The following is an 18721-nucleotide window of genomic DNA, read 5'->3' as shown; positions in this document are numbered from 1 at the left end:
GTTAGATAACTCCCTTGAGAACATGTAATGTTAAATATTCATGGATATCCAATTCTGACACCATAATGCTGAATATTCGCATTGGAAACACAATCACAAGAGCTCTGCTTAATGTATAAAGGAACAGAAAAATATTTGTTATATTAAAGTACGCTCTAAAATGCTCTAAATATGCCAAATTAGAAATGGCATACTAAAGCTATAAACATTTAAAGGCAGAGGTTTAACCCCAATGCAAATTCCTCTTTCCTGAAATGACAGCTTATTTTGAGGTCACTTTTAACACAAATCAGAAATAAAACCTGCTTTCTGATAAGACAGAATGATCCTTGTTTTGGTTTTACAGTTTTGTAACCAAGGAAATTATTGTAGTAGTCAGTTCATTGTAACTCCTGATGCTTTAATGATAGCTTGTTTGATCTTGAGCATCCCAAGCAAAGACAATGGTGGTGTGTTCAGCACACACTCATCACGGAAGTTTTTACAGATATTTTAGTTGTATGTAGTATCTCCATATGCCAGCCCGGGTCCTGACACCTCCAGCAAATTCATCACACTGGAGACCAAGCTGCCCAATATCACTCCTTTCCCCTGGAAATTGGTCATTTAAACTACAATCAAGTATACACACACACACTCACTGACAGCATGGATGGAAGTGTATGTTCTTGTATGGGAGCAGGCAGGGAGGATGAGCCAGCTCTAAGCATGATACCCCAGAACTACCCTTGCCTTACTAGGGTAGTTCTCTCCCAGGGTTGTGACAGAACTACCCTTGCCTTATTAGGGTAGTTCTCTCCCAGGGTTGTGACTCTTCCAACTCTGGAGATGGCAAAGCTGTGGCTCCTGCAGGCTCCTTTTGGTGGATCCTCCTTCCTTGTTGACCTTGTCACCACAGAGTGTGGCAGAGAGTTTTCCTAATGTAACCCACCCAAGGTTTCTCCTCCTGTCCTCTCCTTGCCTTCCCAAAAGGCTTTCCAGCATGGCTTGGATTAGCCTTAAGCTTTTGCAGTTTCTTGTTTCAGATTCTGGTCTGGCCGTTTGTCATCCTGGTTCTGTTTCTCCGCTCTCTGTCCTTAGAATGACAGAATGCATGATCACCTCTCTGGATAAGATTATAAATGCTTTACTGTTGAATTGCCAGTAACAAGTCTCTGCCAAATTTATATTCTAAAATTCCCCAAGAAGCAATTTAATTACATTATTTTGGATACAGCACCATAGCAGCTGCATTCACTTGATGAGGATTCATTACAGTTTATGGCAAAAACAATGGCAAATTAGCTGTGATGTGTTTTGGAATTTGCTCTTTATTTAGTTTAAAATAGCCCTGGTTTAGTGAGCATGGTTTCCAAACCCATTTGATCCTGCAGTCTGTGAGAAAGTGGGAAGGCTATGACAAGAGTTCTTAAAAAACAGCTGTATCTACACCTGTTGCAGCTCAGCTATTGAAGTCCTGCTGGTTTGTGGTTGCAAGGGAATTACCATCTATCCATTCTATTATATTTCAAGAAATATTCCAGGACTATTTCAAAGTCATGTGTAGAAATCAAAATGAATATACAAATAACAAACCCTCAGTTTTGTCCATGTTTTTCATGGATGAACTTTTCCCAGAGCAGAAAAGATTATATCCCTAGTAGAAATCTAGTAAAGTTTCTCAAGGAAACCTAAACCAAACTGCTTCCAAGCACAAAGTCTAAGTCAGATTTGGGAAATATTTTCTCAATTTTTTTGGAACATTCTGGAGGGCTTACAGTAAGTTTTAAGTAAGTACTAGGGATGAAACTGGGCAAGTCATAGAGCAAAATTCACAGCAGGGATGTAAAAATCTCCAGATGTCAACCTTGTTCTCCTACCACCATTCCCAACAAAAGCCACAGCTTCACATTAGAAGCTAAATTAGGAAGTTTTGCAGAATGCTAACCTCATGTGAGGGGGTGTAACTCCTGCAGGGAATGTTTGTACTGAAAAAAAGCCTTTGTATAACCATAGTTATAGCACAACTTTTGTACCGCTGTAGTTTATTTTATTTTGTTTATCAATACAGTTGTTTTTATTGGCGAAAATATTTTTGGCCATTTCAAAGGAAGAAGAAAACCTTTTTTTTTTTTTTACTTTCCTCAAATTATGACAGATTGACTCTATGTTAACAGTCACGCCTGTACCTTTTAACAGCAGTCTGTGGTGATAAAGGCAACAACCCTTAAAAGTAGACAATAGAGAAGGTGCTGTATCCCCTTTTTATATACAGTGAATTGTTCCTCCTTGATTAGGATGGTATTTAAAGTTCATTCAGCCACTTTCCCCCCCGTCCTACTTGGTAAGATCTTTACCTTTACTGTGTGCCAGAGTAAGTCTGCCCTATCACTGAGTCATTTCAACTTGCTAGACATCCAGAAAATTATTCACTTACTATGCAGAGTTGCTTTTTTACCAACCTCGAGAGCTGGCATAGCTCAGGGTGGGAAGAGACAGGCATGGCACAGATGCTGAGGAGGATCTCAGGGTGCACTGTTGCAGTAGGATGAGGGCTAACGGTTTTAAACTAAAAGAGGAGAGAGTCAGGCTGGATGTGAGGAAGAAATGCTTTCATGTGAGGGTGATAAAATACTGGCACAGGTTGCTCAGAGTGGTGGTGGATGCACCATCCCTAGAGACATTCAAGGCCAGGACGGATGTGATTCTGGGCAAACTGATCTAGGTGAAGATGATCCTGCTCATTGCAAGGGGGTTGGACTAGATGATCTTTGAGGGTCCCTGCCAACTCAAACTATTCTACGTCCAGAAGGGAGAAAATGGTGGACACACAGAAGCCAGCCATTACATTGATTTGGCTGCTGGAAACTGCATTTTGGGCACCTGACTTGTGCATCTAATAGCATCTAGCTCAGCAGTCTTCCCATACTGTTTACTAGGCCTCACAAGTGTGTGAGGTCAGTGAAGACAGCTGGATGTCTCAGAGAGGGAGAAAATGGAGCAGACTTAGTGGTCCCACCTCAGGCATGCCTGCACCGCAGCATTGCCAGGGCTGCTTGCTGACAATCGAAAATGCAGCCCTCATTCCTAAGGACAGAATATAGTATATACTGAAAATATAATATAAAGCAAAAGCAGTAATAGGGCCAAATTTTTAAGACTGGACAAGAGGCCTTTTACTCACACTACCAAGCTGTACTACTTCACAGCACTATAAACAAATTACATGAATTCTAGCATTTTAACAGGAATAATGAAATTACTTATATACTATGTAAGAGAACAAACACCCAAAGCTTCAAAACACGTCCGTCTGGCATGTTCAGTTTAAAAAAGCTTCCCATTACTGAAGTGCTTAGCTACACTCCAGGGTTCCTGACAGACTTTCCCCATGAATTTTTCTGTGTAAATAATCACTCAGAGAGAGGAGCCTTGAGACAGGCAGCTTCCAAGATCGGATGTTCGCCTGACCTTGCAGACCTCCTCAGGAAGGAAACAAGCTCCTCCAAGGAAAACACGTGACAGAAGATTCAGAGCCCATTCTGCAAGCAGAAGTCATTCAATGAGGCACTCCAGTCTTGAACTTTAGGGTGAGCTATGGTTCCTACCATGTTTAGAATATGTCAGAATAAAACCCAACAACCAACAAATGTAAAACCCAGGCATCTTCCCCTTCACTCTTCTGCTGTCTTCTTCTTCTTTGGAGTGACAGTTTCATTGCATACTATAGGTTGAGTCATTACGAAATAAGCTGCCCCACATCTGAATTTGTAACTCTTTGCAATCATCTACCTGTAACCCAGCGATTTACTTATACTCCTATGTTGCAAACACTTAACTCTGCAAACAATAGAGGCAACAATTAGACTAAAATAGTTTCCTAATTTATTAAAAATTATTTTGATATTGTACACATAAAAGGCTTCACTGACTTTAACAGTGCTGAAATTAAGCATTATGAGATTAAAGAACAGAACTCCAAATTAGCTTTTCTTTCTAGTTTGTCTGAGTTTTCCTAAAGACTAGTAGTGATTTATTTAACACAAAAATTACATTGCTTTCAAGTGAGAAGGGCAAACTCATTTAGGCAGATCAAGAAACCATTTAAAACTGTTCAAAATTCAGACTTCATTTAAATATTTTTCAGGTGTTCAGGAAAAAGAGTTTATTAGCTTATCACTCTCTTTACGCAGACTTTTTTAACAAAAGACATTACAAGAAAATTATTAATCTAAAGATATGGTATTACTTAAGAGTAATTCACTGTATGTTCAGACAAAGGTTTTCAACTTATATAAATACAGGCAAAGCTGGAAGTAATCAAGTAAATTAAAGGGATAAAAAAAAGGTTCTTCTGTTAATATTCTTTTCCCAAAAGAGGTACAGTAATTCACAGCATCCTGCCTGCATAAGAATTTTGGTGTACTGGAATTTCAGGAGAGCCAGAGCACATGTCTACCAAGCCTGAAAAGAAAGCTAATTCAGCAAAGACAACGTAAAAACCACAAAAAAAGCTTCATGGTTGCTGCTCTAATTGGTGGATCTGAATGGAAAGGTCAGTTTTTCCCCAAGAGCGATCATAAGAAATGCTCAAAAGAAGGTGAAAACATTATTTGTATGTCTAACGTAATGCCCCTTCTCCCAAAAGCTGCAGCACATTTTTTAAGTTGAAGGCTGTAATCAGATGCAGGGGAGAGAACAACACCTGCCCGTACTTAAAGCACATGAAAGAAAAGACTGCATCATCATATAAATTCATCCAAAGTTTACATAACCTCACCAAGCATCTCAAGTGGGTCCTTTCACTAAGGGGGCATCTATCACCTCTTATGATGAAAAAGAGCCTCAATGCGAGAGTTCTCTCACATGGCAGAGTTTTCAATGTACAGATGAATTTTAACCCTTAGTGCTAGCCTTCTGACAGCAAGCACTTACAGAAAAGCAAAGGTTGCTCGCTCCTGCTGAGCTGAAGAACACCTTGTGCAATGGGAGGACCCCAGCATTGGTAGGGCCATCCTGGGGTGACCCACTGCCCCATCAGAAGCAGGAATTGCAGGAAAGACCATAGAGTGACCACAAGGTCCACGAAACACAGGGGTTTTCTCTCTAACTATTCCCCTCTACCAATCTATTGCATACCTGCACATGTAGTTTTCCCCTTTAAAGTTTATAGAATATAGTCAAGTTAGGTATATTGGGAAAGGCAATGAAAACATCTATTCACTATGAGGGTGGTGAGGCACTATGAGGGTGGTGAGCCAGAGAAGTTGTGGATGCCCCATCCATGGCAGTGTTCAAGGCCAAGTTGGACAGGGCTTTGAGCAACCTGGTCTAGTGGAAGGTGTCCTTGCACATGGCAGGGGGTTTGGAACTGGATGATATTTAAGGTCGTTTCCTACCCAAACCATTCTATGATCCTGTGCTTCTATGATTTTTTGATTGACAAATTTGATTTTTTTTTTAACTGATTGTGTCAGCCAAATATTATTTTTAATTCAATCGTCATTCATTCATTCATTCATTCAATGTATTGAATTATTCCTTTCAGGGGACTTTTTGCATGTATGTGTTTGGAGTCTTTGGGCCATAATTAAAACATTTAAAATAGCTACTCAAATGAACTGTCATCCATACACTAACCAATATGCTTTCTTCTCTTTAATAGCTTATTATTAAGATAGATACTTCTAAAATTCAGTTCGAATGAGTTCTATTCTCCATATGCTGCTAGCTTAAAGTGGTAATAAAGTTTGCATACACTGCTATTAGCTATAGTCTAACAAGTCTGCTTAATGCTTCTACCACAAGACACATATGTTGTGAACAGCTGCCTGTCTTTAATCTCTTTTAAAGTTTGTATCATAGTAAATAACAAAACTTGGGCATGTAGCCTCACATTGCAAAATAGCCAGCATGTTTCAAGGAGCAGAGAGAGGAGTTACGGTACAGATGCTACTGTAGCATGAACTTACATCAACTGCCAGCTGGTCTTAAGAGTAAAACACTGGGTTCTTACTAAGAGAACATTAATCTTTACAACCAGTAAAGCAACACAGGGTATTCTTTTTCAATTTGTCACAGGATGTTTTTCTTTCTCTAGTAGTTAATGAAAGGAGATGGAAAATTTCTCTGGCATTCAAACACATTACAAACTTCGATTTACATTGTTATTCAGAGATAGGATGAAATCTCAATATAAACTGCACGGGGTAAACGTGCAGTTTGTACTGAGATTACAGGAGAGTTTGACAAGTCTCAAGGTTTTTTGCACGTATGTGGATACTTTTAGAGAAAAGAGAAACACTGAAATATTCATCAGAGAAGCATTTTTGGTATTTTTTTTTGTTGTTGTTTTTTGGGGGGTTGTTGGGTTGGGATTTTTTTTTGCATCAGCTTCAAATTAGCTATTGCTTCCTCCAGCTCTGATACTCTGAGCATGGTAAGAAATCTTCCAGTACTATCTACCATTAGAGATATTCCATCTTATTTGTATCTGAACATATTAATTTTTACCTTCTGAGGAAAAAAAAAAAAAGAAAAAAAAGTTTAATACATTTAAAGTATGTATTTCAAGATGTGTGTGAATTACAGGTGGAATTAGAGGGGAAAATACAGGAAAAAAAAATGCTGGAGTAGCTCATGATTATGATTTAGACATACCTCTGAGCAAAAGGTGTCCTGGCAATCTCATCCTGATATTAGTCCTGGGACCCAAGAGCTCCATCCCCCTCTCCTTCCCATCTCTTCACACAGCTTGGCAGCAGATTACCACTCCCATTTTCATCTGTCCTGGTATTAACAATGATTTATCACCCATAGTGTTGAGTCTATAATGAGTAATGGTGTAAGAAAAGAAATTTGTGCAGTATGGCACTAGGAAGTAATGGCATCAAAAAGAGCCCTTTGTATTTTTTTGCTTTTTAAGACAAGACTATACATTATCTTACTACTTACTGTAATTTATACAAGATGTTACATGAAAGATCTCTTCTCACTGTGCCAGGATTTTATTTTCATTTTATTTAGAATTGCCATTGGAGAAATAATGTGGCATCAAAAGCATAAGTTCATTAAGAAATAAAAGCTGAAACACTTATTAGATAAAAAACTCATATTCTGGAATATTGCACATTTCAGGTTTTTTTTGTTTTTTTTTTCAAATTTTGGGAGTGTAACTTTTCAGCAATAGAAAGTATTGTTATAACAGTGTACTAACATCAGTTTGGACATAAGAATTAATTTGTTATTAGACTGGCACATGAGACAGGACATACAGAGCCAGGAACTGCACTGGGACCTCTTTTCTAGACGCAGGCCACAAGAATCCAAGGACAGGTGGGAGTAAGGCTATTGCATTTCAAACCAGAATGATTACAAGAAATCAAATACTAATGTTTCCCCTGACTAGTGGAAATAGTCAATAATAATTTAAAACTGTTTTGTTATTTAATCTTATCCATTATGTAATGAGCACAGCTTGCCTGAATATTACTGTGACCACATAAAATTCCTACGTTACCTGCTATGCTTGCCTTTGTATTCTGATTTAAGCATAGCTGAATGAATATTCCTTGAAGCTAGGATTACACCTCACATACTTGAACAAGATCTTCTATTAGAGGATTTTTTTTTTTTTTTAATTGAGCCTTTGGGAATTAACGTATTAAATTTAAGTAAAATAATTTCTATACTGTACAGATGCAGTTGGTAGAGGTGACTGTACAGTGGAATGCCGTCTATTCCAGAGTCAAGAATGCCCACAGAGATTACCTTTCGTTATATTCTTTTAATTAAAATCCCCTTAATTTTTATATAGATATGAAATTACATATTATATATTACTCTACCAAAATATCCTTTTTCCAATTTCAAGCATTTGTTTTCTGCAGCCAATGTTCTTTGAGCCACTAAAAGGCTAGAGATAAGAGGTCTGTTGTAGTGTAGAAGATCATTCTCAATATCACAACTAATTGAACAGATAAATCACAGAGGAAAAAGCTAGCCCTAGGCATTCCAGCTACACTTCTCATCTGTGCTACATTTGATCCCTTTCGTACTGTAAAATATAATTATAGGGTCATACTGCTACTTTATGCTATTATGGTCAATATACTGTAAGGAAGCTAAAATTGCAAGGTTTCAAAGCAGAAGATTGAAGATTGATATTATATTTTGGCAGGAAATTTTTATTTCTCCAAAAATGTAAATGTTGTAAGCACAGAAAAAACTCCAAACCACTTAAACCTTTTGCTTTTGAAGTCAAACTTACACAACTTTGATCATGCATTCAATACAAACAGGTTAATAGCCCATAGAGTCTGGAAGTGCAATAGTGGCATAATTGAGGTAGATGAAGAAATATATTTACAGAACCATAGTCCTGATTATGGGACATTACTTGTCCCTTTTTCTTCCCTTTCCAGTTTTCAGCATTCTGCATCTCAGAATTCTTTCAGAGAAGACAAAGTGATTGTGCAAACACACAGGTGCTAGGAGGAGACACGGAATTTGCCCAAATTTTGCAGTGCGATTTGTACTGCAGCTAGGACAAAGTCTCACATCTTGGCAACTGGGGATAGCTGAAAGGTGGTGGGTAAGCTCTAACAGAGGGGACCTGTAGGGCAGAGGCAGCCCAGAGCTCCAGTCCTTCAAACACTTTTGCCCAAGTCTTTAAAACAACCCTGCATATGCTCCCCTTCCACAGTTGTAAACTGGAATATTCGTCAGGACCGACATCACACACAAAGGAGAAATTTGTGAAAAACTTAAAAAAGGCTATCACAAAAAGCAATCCTGCTGGCACCATGAAGGCACATATCAAGAAAGTCAGTGATATATTACTTATCTATAAGATATCCTGCATGTTCTAAGCATTTTACTGATGAAGACAATGAGCTTCCAATTAAGCATTTATACTGTAAAAGGGTAAGAACTGCTGCAGTAAGCATCTACATTAGGTCTAGGGATAAATTAGCATATTCACACTCTGATAATCTAATTTTGCGTTTTCTTTGTTCCTTCATTTTTCACTGATTTTAGGTAACTGGAAAACAGAGCAGGATCTGTTTTGAGTTTATTATAAATGAAATGTGAAAGCTGTGAAGGACAGGAATCCTCTTGTCCCGCATATCCTTGGTATTGCTCATTCTCGAGGGCAACAACATTCTTCCTAGCAAAAGAAAAGGCTTCCTGCATGGAGGGTCAAGGGATGCTCCAAGGGAGATAGGGGACTGGATGGTTTGGTTTGGGGTGGGAGAAGGAAAAAACACACAGTCTTATCACCCATATCAGGCTTTGAGTCCAAAGTGTGCTTTAGCAACCCAATATGGCTTTCCAGTCTGTGACATTCTAGAGGAGTTTCTCTCCATGGACTACTCAGGTTTGCCAAATTAGACATCATTTCTGATTAGTATGAACCACTACATATAGGTTCACAATGCTAAGGATACACACAGGTATTATTATTTTGCTAGGAAGTGTATGTTTTGCTGAAAAAAGAGGGCCAAATTAAATTATAACTGATGTACACTTGTAAAGCCAGAAACAGAAGGCAGTGTACTGGGATCATTGCTGGATTTCTGTTTTAAGATCAGACAATATAAAAAAAATAATATAACAGGTTATGAAGATTGTTCAACATATGAAGAACTAAAATGCGTTGATCACAGAATCATAGAATAGTTAGGGTTGGAAAGGACCTTAAGATCGTCAAGTTCCAACCCCCCTGCCATGGGCAGGGACACCTCGCTTTAAACCATATTACCCAAGGCCTCGTCCAACCTGGCCTTGAACACTGCCAGGGATGGAGCATTCACAACCTCCCTGGGCAACCTATTCCAGTGCCTCACCACCCTAACAGGAAAGAATTTCCTCCTTATATCCAATCTAAACTTCCCCTGTTTAAGTTTTAACCCATTACCCCTTGTCCTATCACTACAGTCCCTAATGAAGAGTCCATCCCTATATGCCCCCTTCAGATACTGGAAGGCTGCTATGAGGTCCTATGATTTCGTGCCATTACAGGGTAAAGTAATTTGGATTTTTCTTCATAAAATAATTTAGCAAATTAAATCTTGAGAGAAATCTGAATATTGAGCATTCTGCAATGAAGATATTAGGAGATATTTACATTCAGGTTTTGGCGGGGGGGGGTAGTGTCCTTATTTAAAACATACTACTAACCACCTTTACCTCTTTCTGAAAATTTGCTGTCACATTATTTTTAAATATTTGCACCTGTCTGTACCCTTCCACACACCTCTCAATGCCACCAAAGAGTACGAGTTTTAGCCTGCTGTCCATGGTCAGGTTTTTTTAGCTGTACTTCTGCAACTAGCTTTATCACCCCCGGTAAAGCAGTAAAAGAATTAGCTTACTTACTCTATTTATCAGCTATGAGAAAACATACTGCTGTGCTAAACCCCATAAATATTTTGCCTTTGAAAGGCCACTTTCTTGTAAATTTCCCTGCTACCAACCCTATCTTTGTTATGCTGATAGGCAGACACTGTGTTTCCTAAACAAAGGGTCAACCTGTGGGCAATGTTCTAGAACAGTTCATTATTTGCACTTAACCTCATCTACTTGCTTAATTTCCATTGTTGTTGCTTTGTTTCTTATTGCTTTATTATTTAAACAACTTCTCATTCTGAAGAAGTATGTGTCATGCATTGCATTCTCCCAACAGCCTTCAAGCGTCTTAAAAACATATAAGGTCAGTCAAAAGGTCATTACAATAACCAAATTAATGGCTAGAACATGGACATAAAATCCATTATCAGTTTGGACCAGATCCATAGAAAAGGATGAAAATACATTTTACTTAATGTTCAGTCTGGCTTCCCTGGAAACCAGAGTCATAAGAACAAAAATAATAATGCTGGATTATTTCCAATTTTATTTAATTCTCTTATTCTTCCTTAATATATTATGCCTTCAACACCATCATTTCCACTAAAAATTGAAGGAAATAAATAGTATGTGAACATTAGAGACTGTATGTGAACATTTAGGGACTGTAGTGATAGGACAAGGGGTAATGGGTTAAAACTTAAACAGGGGAAGTTTAGATTGGATGTAAGGAGAAAATTCTTTCCTGTGAGGGTGGTGAGGCACTGGAATAGGTTGCCCAAGGAGGTTGTGAATGCTCCATTCCTGGTAGTGCTCAAGGCCAGGTTGGACGAGGCCTTGGGTGATATGGTTTAGAGCGAGGTGTCCCTGCCCATGGCAGGGGGATTGGAACTTGATGATCTTAAGGTCCTTTCCAACCCTAACTATTCTATGATTCTATGATTTTTAAAAAAAAACCTTGCTGCTAAATTTTTGCAATAAGTTTTAAAAATCTATGACTTGTAGCATTTTAAGGATGTCAGGTAAATAAAGAATAGTACTTATATCTATTGTAATATTCATTATCCACTGTCAATTCATTATGCACAAACACAACGAAATTTATGCTTTGTTAAAACAATCTAAAAAATTTACAACCCCCCAACGAAAAACCTCCCTTCAAAGAAAAGAAAAAACAAACAACAAAACCAAGACTAATGTTGTCTGAGTGTGTTGACAAAGAATCATAGGCATAGAATAGTTAGGGTTGGAAAGGACCTTAAGATCACCTAGTTCCAACCCCCCTGCCATGGCAGGGACACCTTACACTAAACTGTCACCCAAGGCTCTGTCCACCCTAGCCTTGCACACTGCTAGGGATGGAGCATTCCCAACTTCTTTGGGCAATCTGTTCCAATGCCTCACCACTATCACACTAGAGAACTTCCTTATATCCAATCTAGACTTCCCCTGTTTAAGTGTGAACTCGTTACCCCTCGTCCTATCACTACAGTCCCTAAAGAGTTCCTTTCCAGTATACTTGTATGCCCCCGACATTTTCTATTATCCTTCTAAACTCAACCAAAGAAATACCAGCTGGAGGAACCACAGCCCCTTGTGATAACATTAGAATTAAGAGAGAATGTTGTAAAGTCTGCCTTAATATTTATATATTAGTGTAATAAAATACATTAGTATTTTAATACTACTAATAAAAGAGTCGCAGCTGGAACACATTTTTAGTAAACTGGTTTATTGCTACATCAATCTTCTTCCACGCAACAACTTAATATTTTTTGATATTTGCAAATACTGAGGCACAACCGGTTAGTTATATTTTTGCATCTATTTCTGGGTGAAGTAATATCAAATAATGTTCCCTTTTAATAGACATGACCATTCATCATTTTAATTTCATAAAAAAATAAGACACTAAAATATCTGTCAAGCAGTATCTAATCTAACACTAATCTAATAATATCAACCTGCATCTAATCTAATAATAATTGAATAATAAGATGCATCTAATCTAATAAAAATCTAATAATAACAGAAGTCCACAAGTTCCACATTTTTTCAGGTTGGATATAGTTGTTTAACTGCATGTTAAACCTGTATAACTGGCACTATAGGAAGCAACTTTCTACACTCTGACTCTGTTAAATACAATGTAACACTGTAACACAGGTATACTATGTCATTACATACTAATTGTATTTTCTTTTAATTGAATAGTTTCCATTAAGGAAGATAGTAAAGGGTACACAGGGAAACTATATATTCAGATGTGAAAATACTGAACTACTAAAAAAAATAAATCAATAGAATATTAAAAATGGATACCACATAAAACAATATTGTTTATATATATGAGATCAAATATACTTTCTGTAGTTTTTATATACGTGATCAAATATACATTTAGTGACCTACACCTATATATGAAACTGTACATATTTACTTAAAATATAGGCATATGTGTATTTATTCAAATTCAAGCTATCTTAGACATTACTAGAAATTACATGTATTTCTACACTAGACCAATCTACATACACATATATAAAACATAAGCAGTATTGCCTTTACATACTAACACAAGCACTATAAATATGTATGTATATAGACACATTCACATGTATGTGCATAATGCATTTCTATTACAGTCAAGAAAACAATGTTCCCCTATCACCAACCCCGCTTTATGAGTATAAATTTGTAAGTGCTGGGTTCTTACAGTATCACAGTATATTGATTATTATTGCAGATTAATGATTAAACTGCAATTATTAAATAATGCCAAATAAAAATAGTTGGAAAGCATCAACAAATATTTTGCCAGTATCTCTGCAAAGACATTGAAATATGAAAAGTTTTTTAATTGATTATGTATACAGCAGTGAAGCAGACATATTTTTGTGCTTTGTTTGTAGAAACCATGGATCTGACAGAGACTTCTACCTTTACACAGTACAAGTAGGCTTATAGGAGTTGAACACAATTCTGCCTATGAGGAAAGAGTTTATGACTGCTTCCCATTAAAAAAATACTTGCAATTGAGTTGGCACATTATAGAAAAAAAAAATCCTCTCATCCTGAACCAATGGGGTAGACAAAATAGATGTTTATGGATTCTGCCACTGAAACTAGGTGAAAACTGCACAAACAAGAAGCTCCCTTTGTTTCTGGAATTCCTGAGTGTCATTCAGAGGGCTGTCTTGCCTTCATAAGCATACCCAGTACATGTCAGCGCTAATAAAATTCAAACAAAAACACAGAGAACCACAGCTAACCTACAGCAGTTTGATTCAACAAAAGATCTTTCTTGACTAAGCAGTACAAAAATTGTGCTGAATTTATTTTTTGGCAAGAACATATGCATCAGCTGCCAAATTCCCTGTAAATACGAAGGCAAGTAAAAACACTGATTTCAGAAGAGGTATGCTGTCTTTACATCATTTAAAAATGTGCCTTACTGTCTAACTTCCTCTTCTGCTACACCTCTTCATGGCTCTCTGCCAGTACTAAATGAGTGATATCTTTCCAGACACACCTTGTAACTTCTTTCTCACAAAAATACTGTCTCATTCAAAATAAACCTTTTAATTTTTCTTACCACTTTCTTGACTATAAATACATCTATAGAACAATGCTAATTTTAGAAATTGTCCCTAAAAATAATGAATGCACTTTTAAATTGTCTTGTCTTTTTCATTACGACAAGAAGAAAGGAGTCAGCATCAAAAGTAATTAGCCATAAATATTTCCTTTGAGATAATATGGTGAGCTAAGCATAAGCATTTGCACTTTCTATTTGAAAGCCCTCATTGTTCATGTAGCTAAATAGTATTTCTAATTTATACCACAATTTTGACCACTGTATGATAAATTCAGTCTCTTACCAGAATATTTCCTGTTCTCTCTTTTGCTCATGGTTTATCGTTTTTTCCATTTTGACCATGCATCTGTCTATGATCTACTTATCAAAATAAAACCCAAAACATATCTATAAAGACTAAGTCAAGCATAAGTATGAAGGTATATCACGTGGTTGTGCGGCTAAGAAAGGACTGCTCCTGGAAGAACACAGGTGCCCTCAACCTGCTCTGCCCCAGTGCAAGTTGAGAAAGACAAGCACCTCTCAAGGTCAGAGCTGTAGTTGCCAGAGGAAAACGCTTTCTCATTTTGAGATGTCCACAACTGCTATTACATTGACCATTAAACACTTGAGTGTAGATGCCTCTGTTGGACAAGTATACAGAACTCCTAATTAGAGTTTCATTTTTGCCACAAAAGGAGCTAGATTGTAATGGCATCTTTTGTCCTATGCTTAATGAAGGGTGAGTTATTTTTTAAACAATTAGTAACACTGCTAGAAGAGAATGCAAGTAATTAGCATAGCTTGACACCCAGAGCAACACCAGTTGCTGTTGTTAGCATCAACAATGTATCAAATTAAAAAGAAAAATCACAAGAAAGAAAGGGTCACTTGAAGCGGTTTTGCTTTTCTTATTTTAAAGACACAACCACCAATTCTTTAATGAATCCACTATACTATTGGGTACCACCTGCTCATTCTTTCAGATTTTATTTTCTTTTTTTTAAGATTTGGGTAGCCTATATATCAAACTCCACCTATATTAAAAACCAGAAGCAATATGGCAAGCAACAACCCACTTTTCAATTGGGGAATTTCTGATCCACTTGAACATTGAATTTGCCAATGGCAGGTGCCCATTAATAAGTTAATACAATCTGCAAGCTCATACCTACGATTTACATTAGTAGCATGACTCAAGACGTTGTATTACCATTTATGAAGAAGGAGGCCTGAAGGTGAAAATGGACCTGACATTGTTGCCCGTCAGCTATCAAATACTGATGTGAACATGTATCATTCCTTACTCCTTAGGGATAAATGCCAATCTACAGAACTGAAAAAATCTCATTCTCAGAGTCTGATACATAAACCAGCACAAATTTCTGAGATGGAAGAGGCAATGAGGAAGGGAAAGATATAGTTTTCAGATTACCTTCTTATGAACAGAGGATGGATGCTAAATCTGTCTGGAAACCACCTAACCTACTGTTCCTTGGCTCAGAGTATAAACATGCCATAATCGCTGGTGTAATTGGCATGACTGATGTCATTGCTCGCATTAGCAAAGGGAAATAGGCTGCTTCATGACAAGGAGGATAGAAACTGGATTTTGTGTGGTCTAATAACAAAATTATTAGCAACCAGATGAAAAATAATCAACAGCAGAGTGTACGCAAGGAAGGCCTGACATTTTAATCAGCGCCTATGTATGTGCGGTAAACACTGAAAGTTACCACAAATAAAGCTGTAGCTAGATACGAAAATTCACCTAAACAGTAGTATACGCCACATACTCCTTATGACAGCTAAAGAGAAATCAAAGCACAACTGAGGAATCCTCATGATTATCGACTTTGTCAATATTTTTTAGAGAGTTTGGGTACAAAGGAAGTCCATATTTAAAAAAAAATAATCATTCAAATACTGTAAATAATTTTAGGAGTTGCCATTATAAGGAGAGTTATTTGACTTAGGCCTATGTTAACCATCAAATTGGTACTTGAATTACTCTTCAAGGAGACTGCTGGAAAGTAGTCTATTAGACTTCTACAGGTTTCTAAACTGGGTAACATCAAATATGAATGTTAGTTGCCTGTCTGAGATACCCTTTAAGAGTTCGCTTAAGCATCTTTGCACAGAAAAGCATAGATCATACAAAAACACACTCACTTTTTTTCCTATCTGCAGTATTAAGTCAAAGATCTCAAGAGAAAAGACATGCCTTTTAAAGTCTTTCCAGACTTGGCACATCTACATACATAACACTAAGAAATCTTTACTATTTTTTAACATGTTCAAAAATACACTAATCCTGTATTTAACACTGAAGGTATTTCTTGTTAAGTAGCATATTCATACTATTTATATAAAGTTGATAAACCATACACTGTTAGCTTACTAAACAGTAACACCTGTTAAGGATATAAACCCACTGCATTATTGAAAAGCACAAGAAGTGCATGCATCTTCTATTCACATTTATGGCCCATGCTCTGTATTGTCTGTGGCTAAATCCTTGCCTATTGAAATAACAAACTAGTTCGGGGGGGGGGGACGGACGGGGACACAAGGAAAAAAAATAGGAAGCTAAAACAGTAAGTTTTCCTTAGAAAATAAAAACACCTTTAAGAGAGGAAAGGAAGCTATCAGGTTCACAGGTCCAAGTAAAGAAGGTTCTTTCATTATGCTACTGTAATCATAGAACATGCTCTGCATGTTTGCACATTCAAAGAGACAGAAAACCCACATAGCATGTGAATGCAGATTTCACCTGCAATCATCTAAAGTTATTATACACTTGTGCAGGCACACATTTTTGTCCAAAAGTATTTAAGAAAAGCCTTTCAGCTAGTTAAACGTATTAACACAGTTGCTTTTCCCACCTCTGAAATCCTGTGTGAGAAGGCCGGCAGATAAGCTTTGCCCTCCACACTTGTGGTTTCTCAGTTGCAGTCTGTCTTTAAAACACTTCCCCCTGTCGCATGCAGGCACACACAGACTGTACAGAGAGAGTGGGCGGAGGGAAGCATGGGATGCTTAATTCCTGCCTTTGCTCTGCAGCAGCACCAAACTCGGCATGAGAGGAACATACACCTAGGCAGATGGGAGGCCACTGTCCTTGGCCTTGCTGTTCAGCAGGAGCTCTGCCTCTTCTGGCAGCCTGGAGATCCCCCAGAGCACCCTGAGACCTGGCTGCCCACTGCCACCCTGCCCAGGGGTCCTACACAGGTCTGGGGGCTGCTGGAGCTGGGAAGGAGGTGTGCTGGGAGCTCACTGAACTGTGGGAATGGCACAAGAAGCCCGGAAACAATTTTGGCTTTGTTTCCAGCATGGCACTGCCTGTAAGAAGAGGTGGGAGGTAGTGTGGGAAGAGCAGAGCCAGCATATGGGTTCCCTGGCTGGACGAGCAGCTGGCATCCCCGAAGCCAGCACAGATAAATGCATCTCCTGTTAGCAGTGATGCAAAAGGTTTTTTACAATGAAAGCAACCAAATGAAAAAAAATCAACAGCAGAGTGTATGCAAAGAAAGCCTGACATTTCAATCAGCGTCTGTGTATGTGCAGTCAGCACTAAATATTGCCAGCTGCCATGAATAAAGCTGTAGCTAGATAAGAAAATTCACCTAAACAGTAGTATATGTGTCATATTCCTTCTGATAGAAAACTCAACGCACAACTAAGAAATCTTTCCTTGAGCAAAATCTGACACCTTTTAAATGGTGATGATCAAATGCACATACAGATCTGTATGTGTACTTTGTCTGATTAGAGACCATGCTCCTACCTTTCCCAACCTCTGCCCAAAGAAGGAATTCGGCATGCAACCAAAGTGCGCTTTCCTTCCCAACCACATGTTGTTTGGATAGAAAGGCCAATAGGTAGCACTAACCTTTAGCTTGTCATAGCGGTCACTTAAAGCTGCCACCTGATGGTCACGGTGTCGCCCGACCAGTTTACACAAGGCACAGATTAACTGGTCATCGGTTACGCAGTACATGTTAACTTTCTCGTCCTCATGCTCCAAGCACATTAATCCCCTGATGTGAGAGTCTGGGATGGGCTCGATGAGACGGTGACCGGTGAACGGCTTCTTGTTGGGGTGAGTGGCTTTCAGGCACTCCTCACAGTAGGACACCTCACAGGTAACGCAGGTTTTCACTGCCTCCTGGGCAGGGTCCTGATCGCAGAACTGGCAGAGGACCTTCTCGCAGGTTGACATGCTGTTGCTATCAAATGCCCGCTCCCGGCGGGTCTCACTGGGGGAATTGGGCCCGCTGACCGAGGCTTTCTGAAACCTGTCAATGATGTTCTGCAGGGTGACGTTGCGCTTGAGCCCGTCTAGACCGCGCTGGCTGAGGGTGATGACATAGCGGCAGGTTGGGCACTGGAAGGCGGTGATAGACTCCACCGGCTCGTTGGTGGCGCAGTGGGAGACCAGGATGCGGTGTGCGCAGTTGAAGCAGAGGCTGTGAGCGCAAGGCAGCAGCAGCGGGTCTTCAAACAGCTCCAGACAGATAGGGCAGGTCAGTTCTGACTCCAGTGTTTCCATCTTCAGGCAAAGCTTTCCTGTGGCGTCAGCAAAATCCAGGGAAGCTGATCAGCTATCTGGAAACACACGTAAAATTCGATTAAGCTAGAGAGGACATGAGGGGTCAGCCGTGGGGGGTTGTCAACTTTCGCCACTGCTCCTGGGGCTATCAACCCACCACACCAGGCGGGAGAGCAATCTAAAGTTTTGAACCTGCACGTGAACATATCAAGGTATTTAAAACTGGACTGCCTTTTTTTTTTTTTTTTTCTTTTTTTTGGCTT

At 38.6% G+C, this 18721-nt stretch overlaps 1 protein-coding gene across 3 annotated transcripts in view; it reads right to left on the bottom strand.

Moving 5' to 3' along the window:
* The window catches only part of MID1 (midline 1), a 243164-nt gene that overhangs the window by 83579 nt on the left and 140864 nt on the right, over positions 1-18721 (bottom strand). For all 3 annotated transcript variants that reach the window (XM_061366462.1, XM_061366461.1, XM_061366463.1), the window contains exon 2: positions 17799-18514. In XM_061366462.1, the coding sequence (XP_061222446.1) occupies positions 17799-18458 (660 nt within the window). In that variant the 5' untranslated portion in view covers positions 18459-18514. The remainder of the gene's footprint in view (positions 1-17798; positions 18515-18721) is intronic.

The sequence above is a fragment of the Neopsephotus bourkii genome, unplaced genomic scaffold (assembly GCF_033783945.1).
Source record: "Neopsephotus bourkii isolate Nb327-2 ecotype Australia unplaced genomic scaffold, CSIRO-AGI_Nbou_v1 NB_1346, whole genome shotgun sequence".
Lineage (NCBI taxonomy): Eukaryota > Metazoa > Chordata > Aves > Psittaciformes > Psittacidae > Neopsephotus > Neopsephotus bourkii.
Note: the sequence above shows the minus strand (reverse complement) of the source record. Positions and strands in the feature narration are given on the sequence as shown.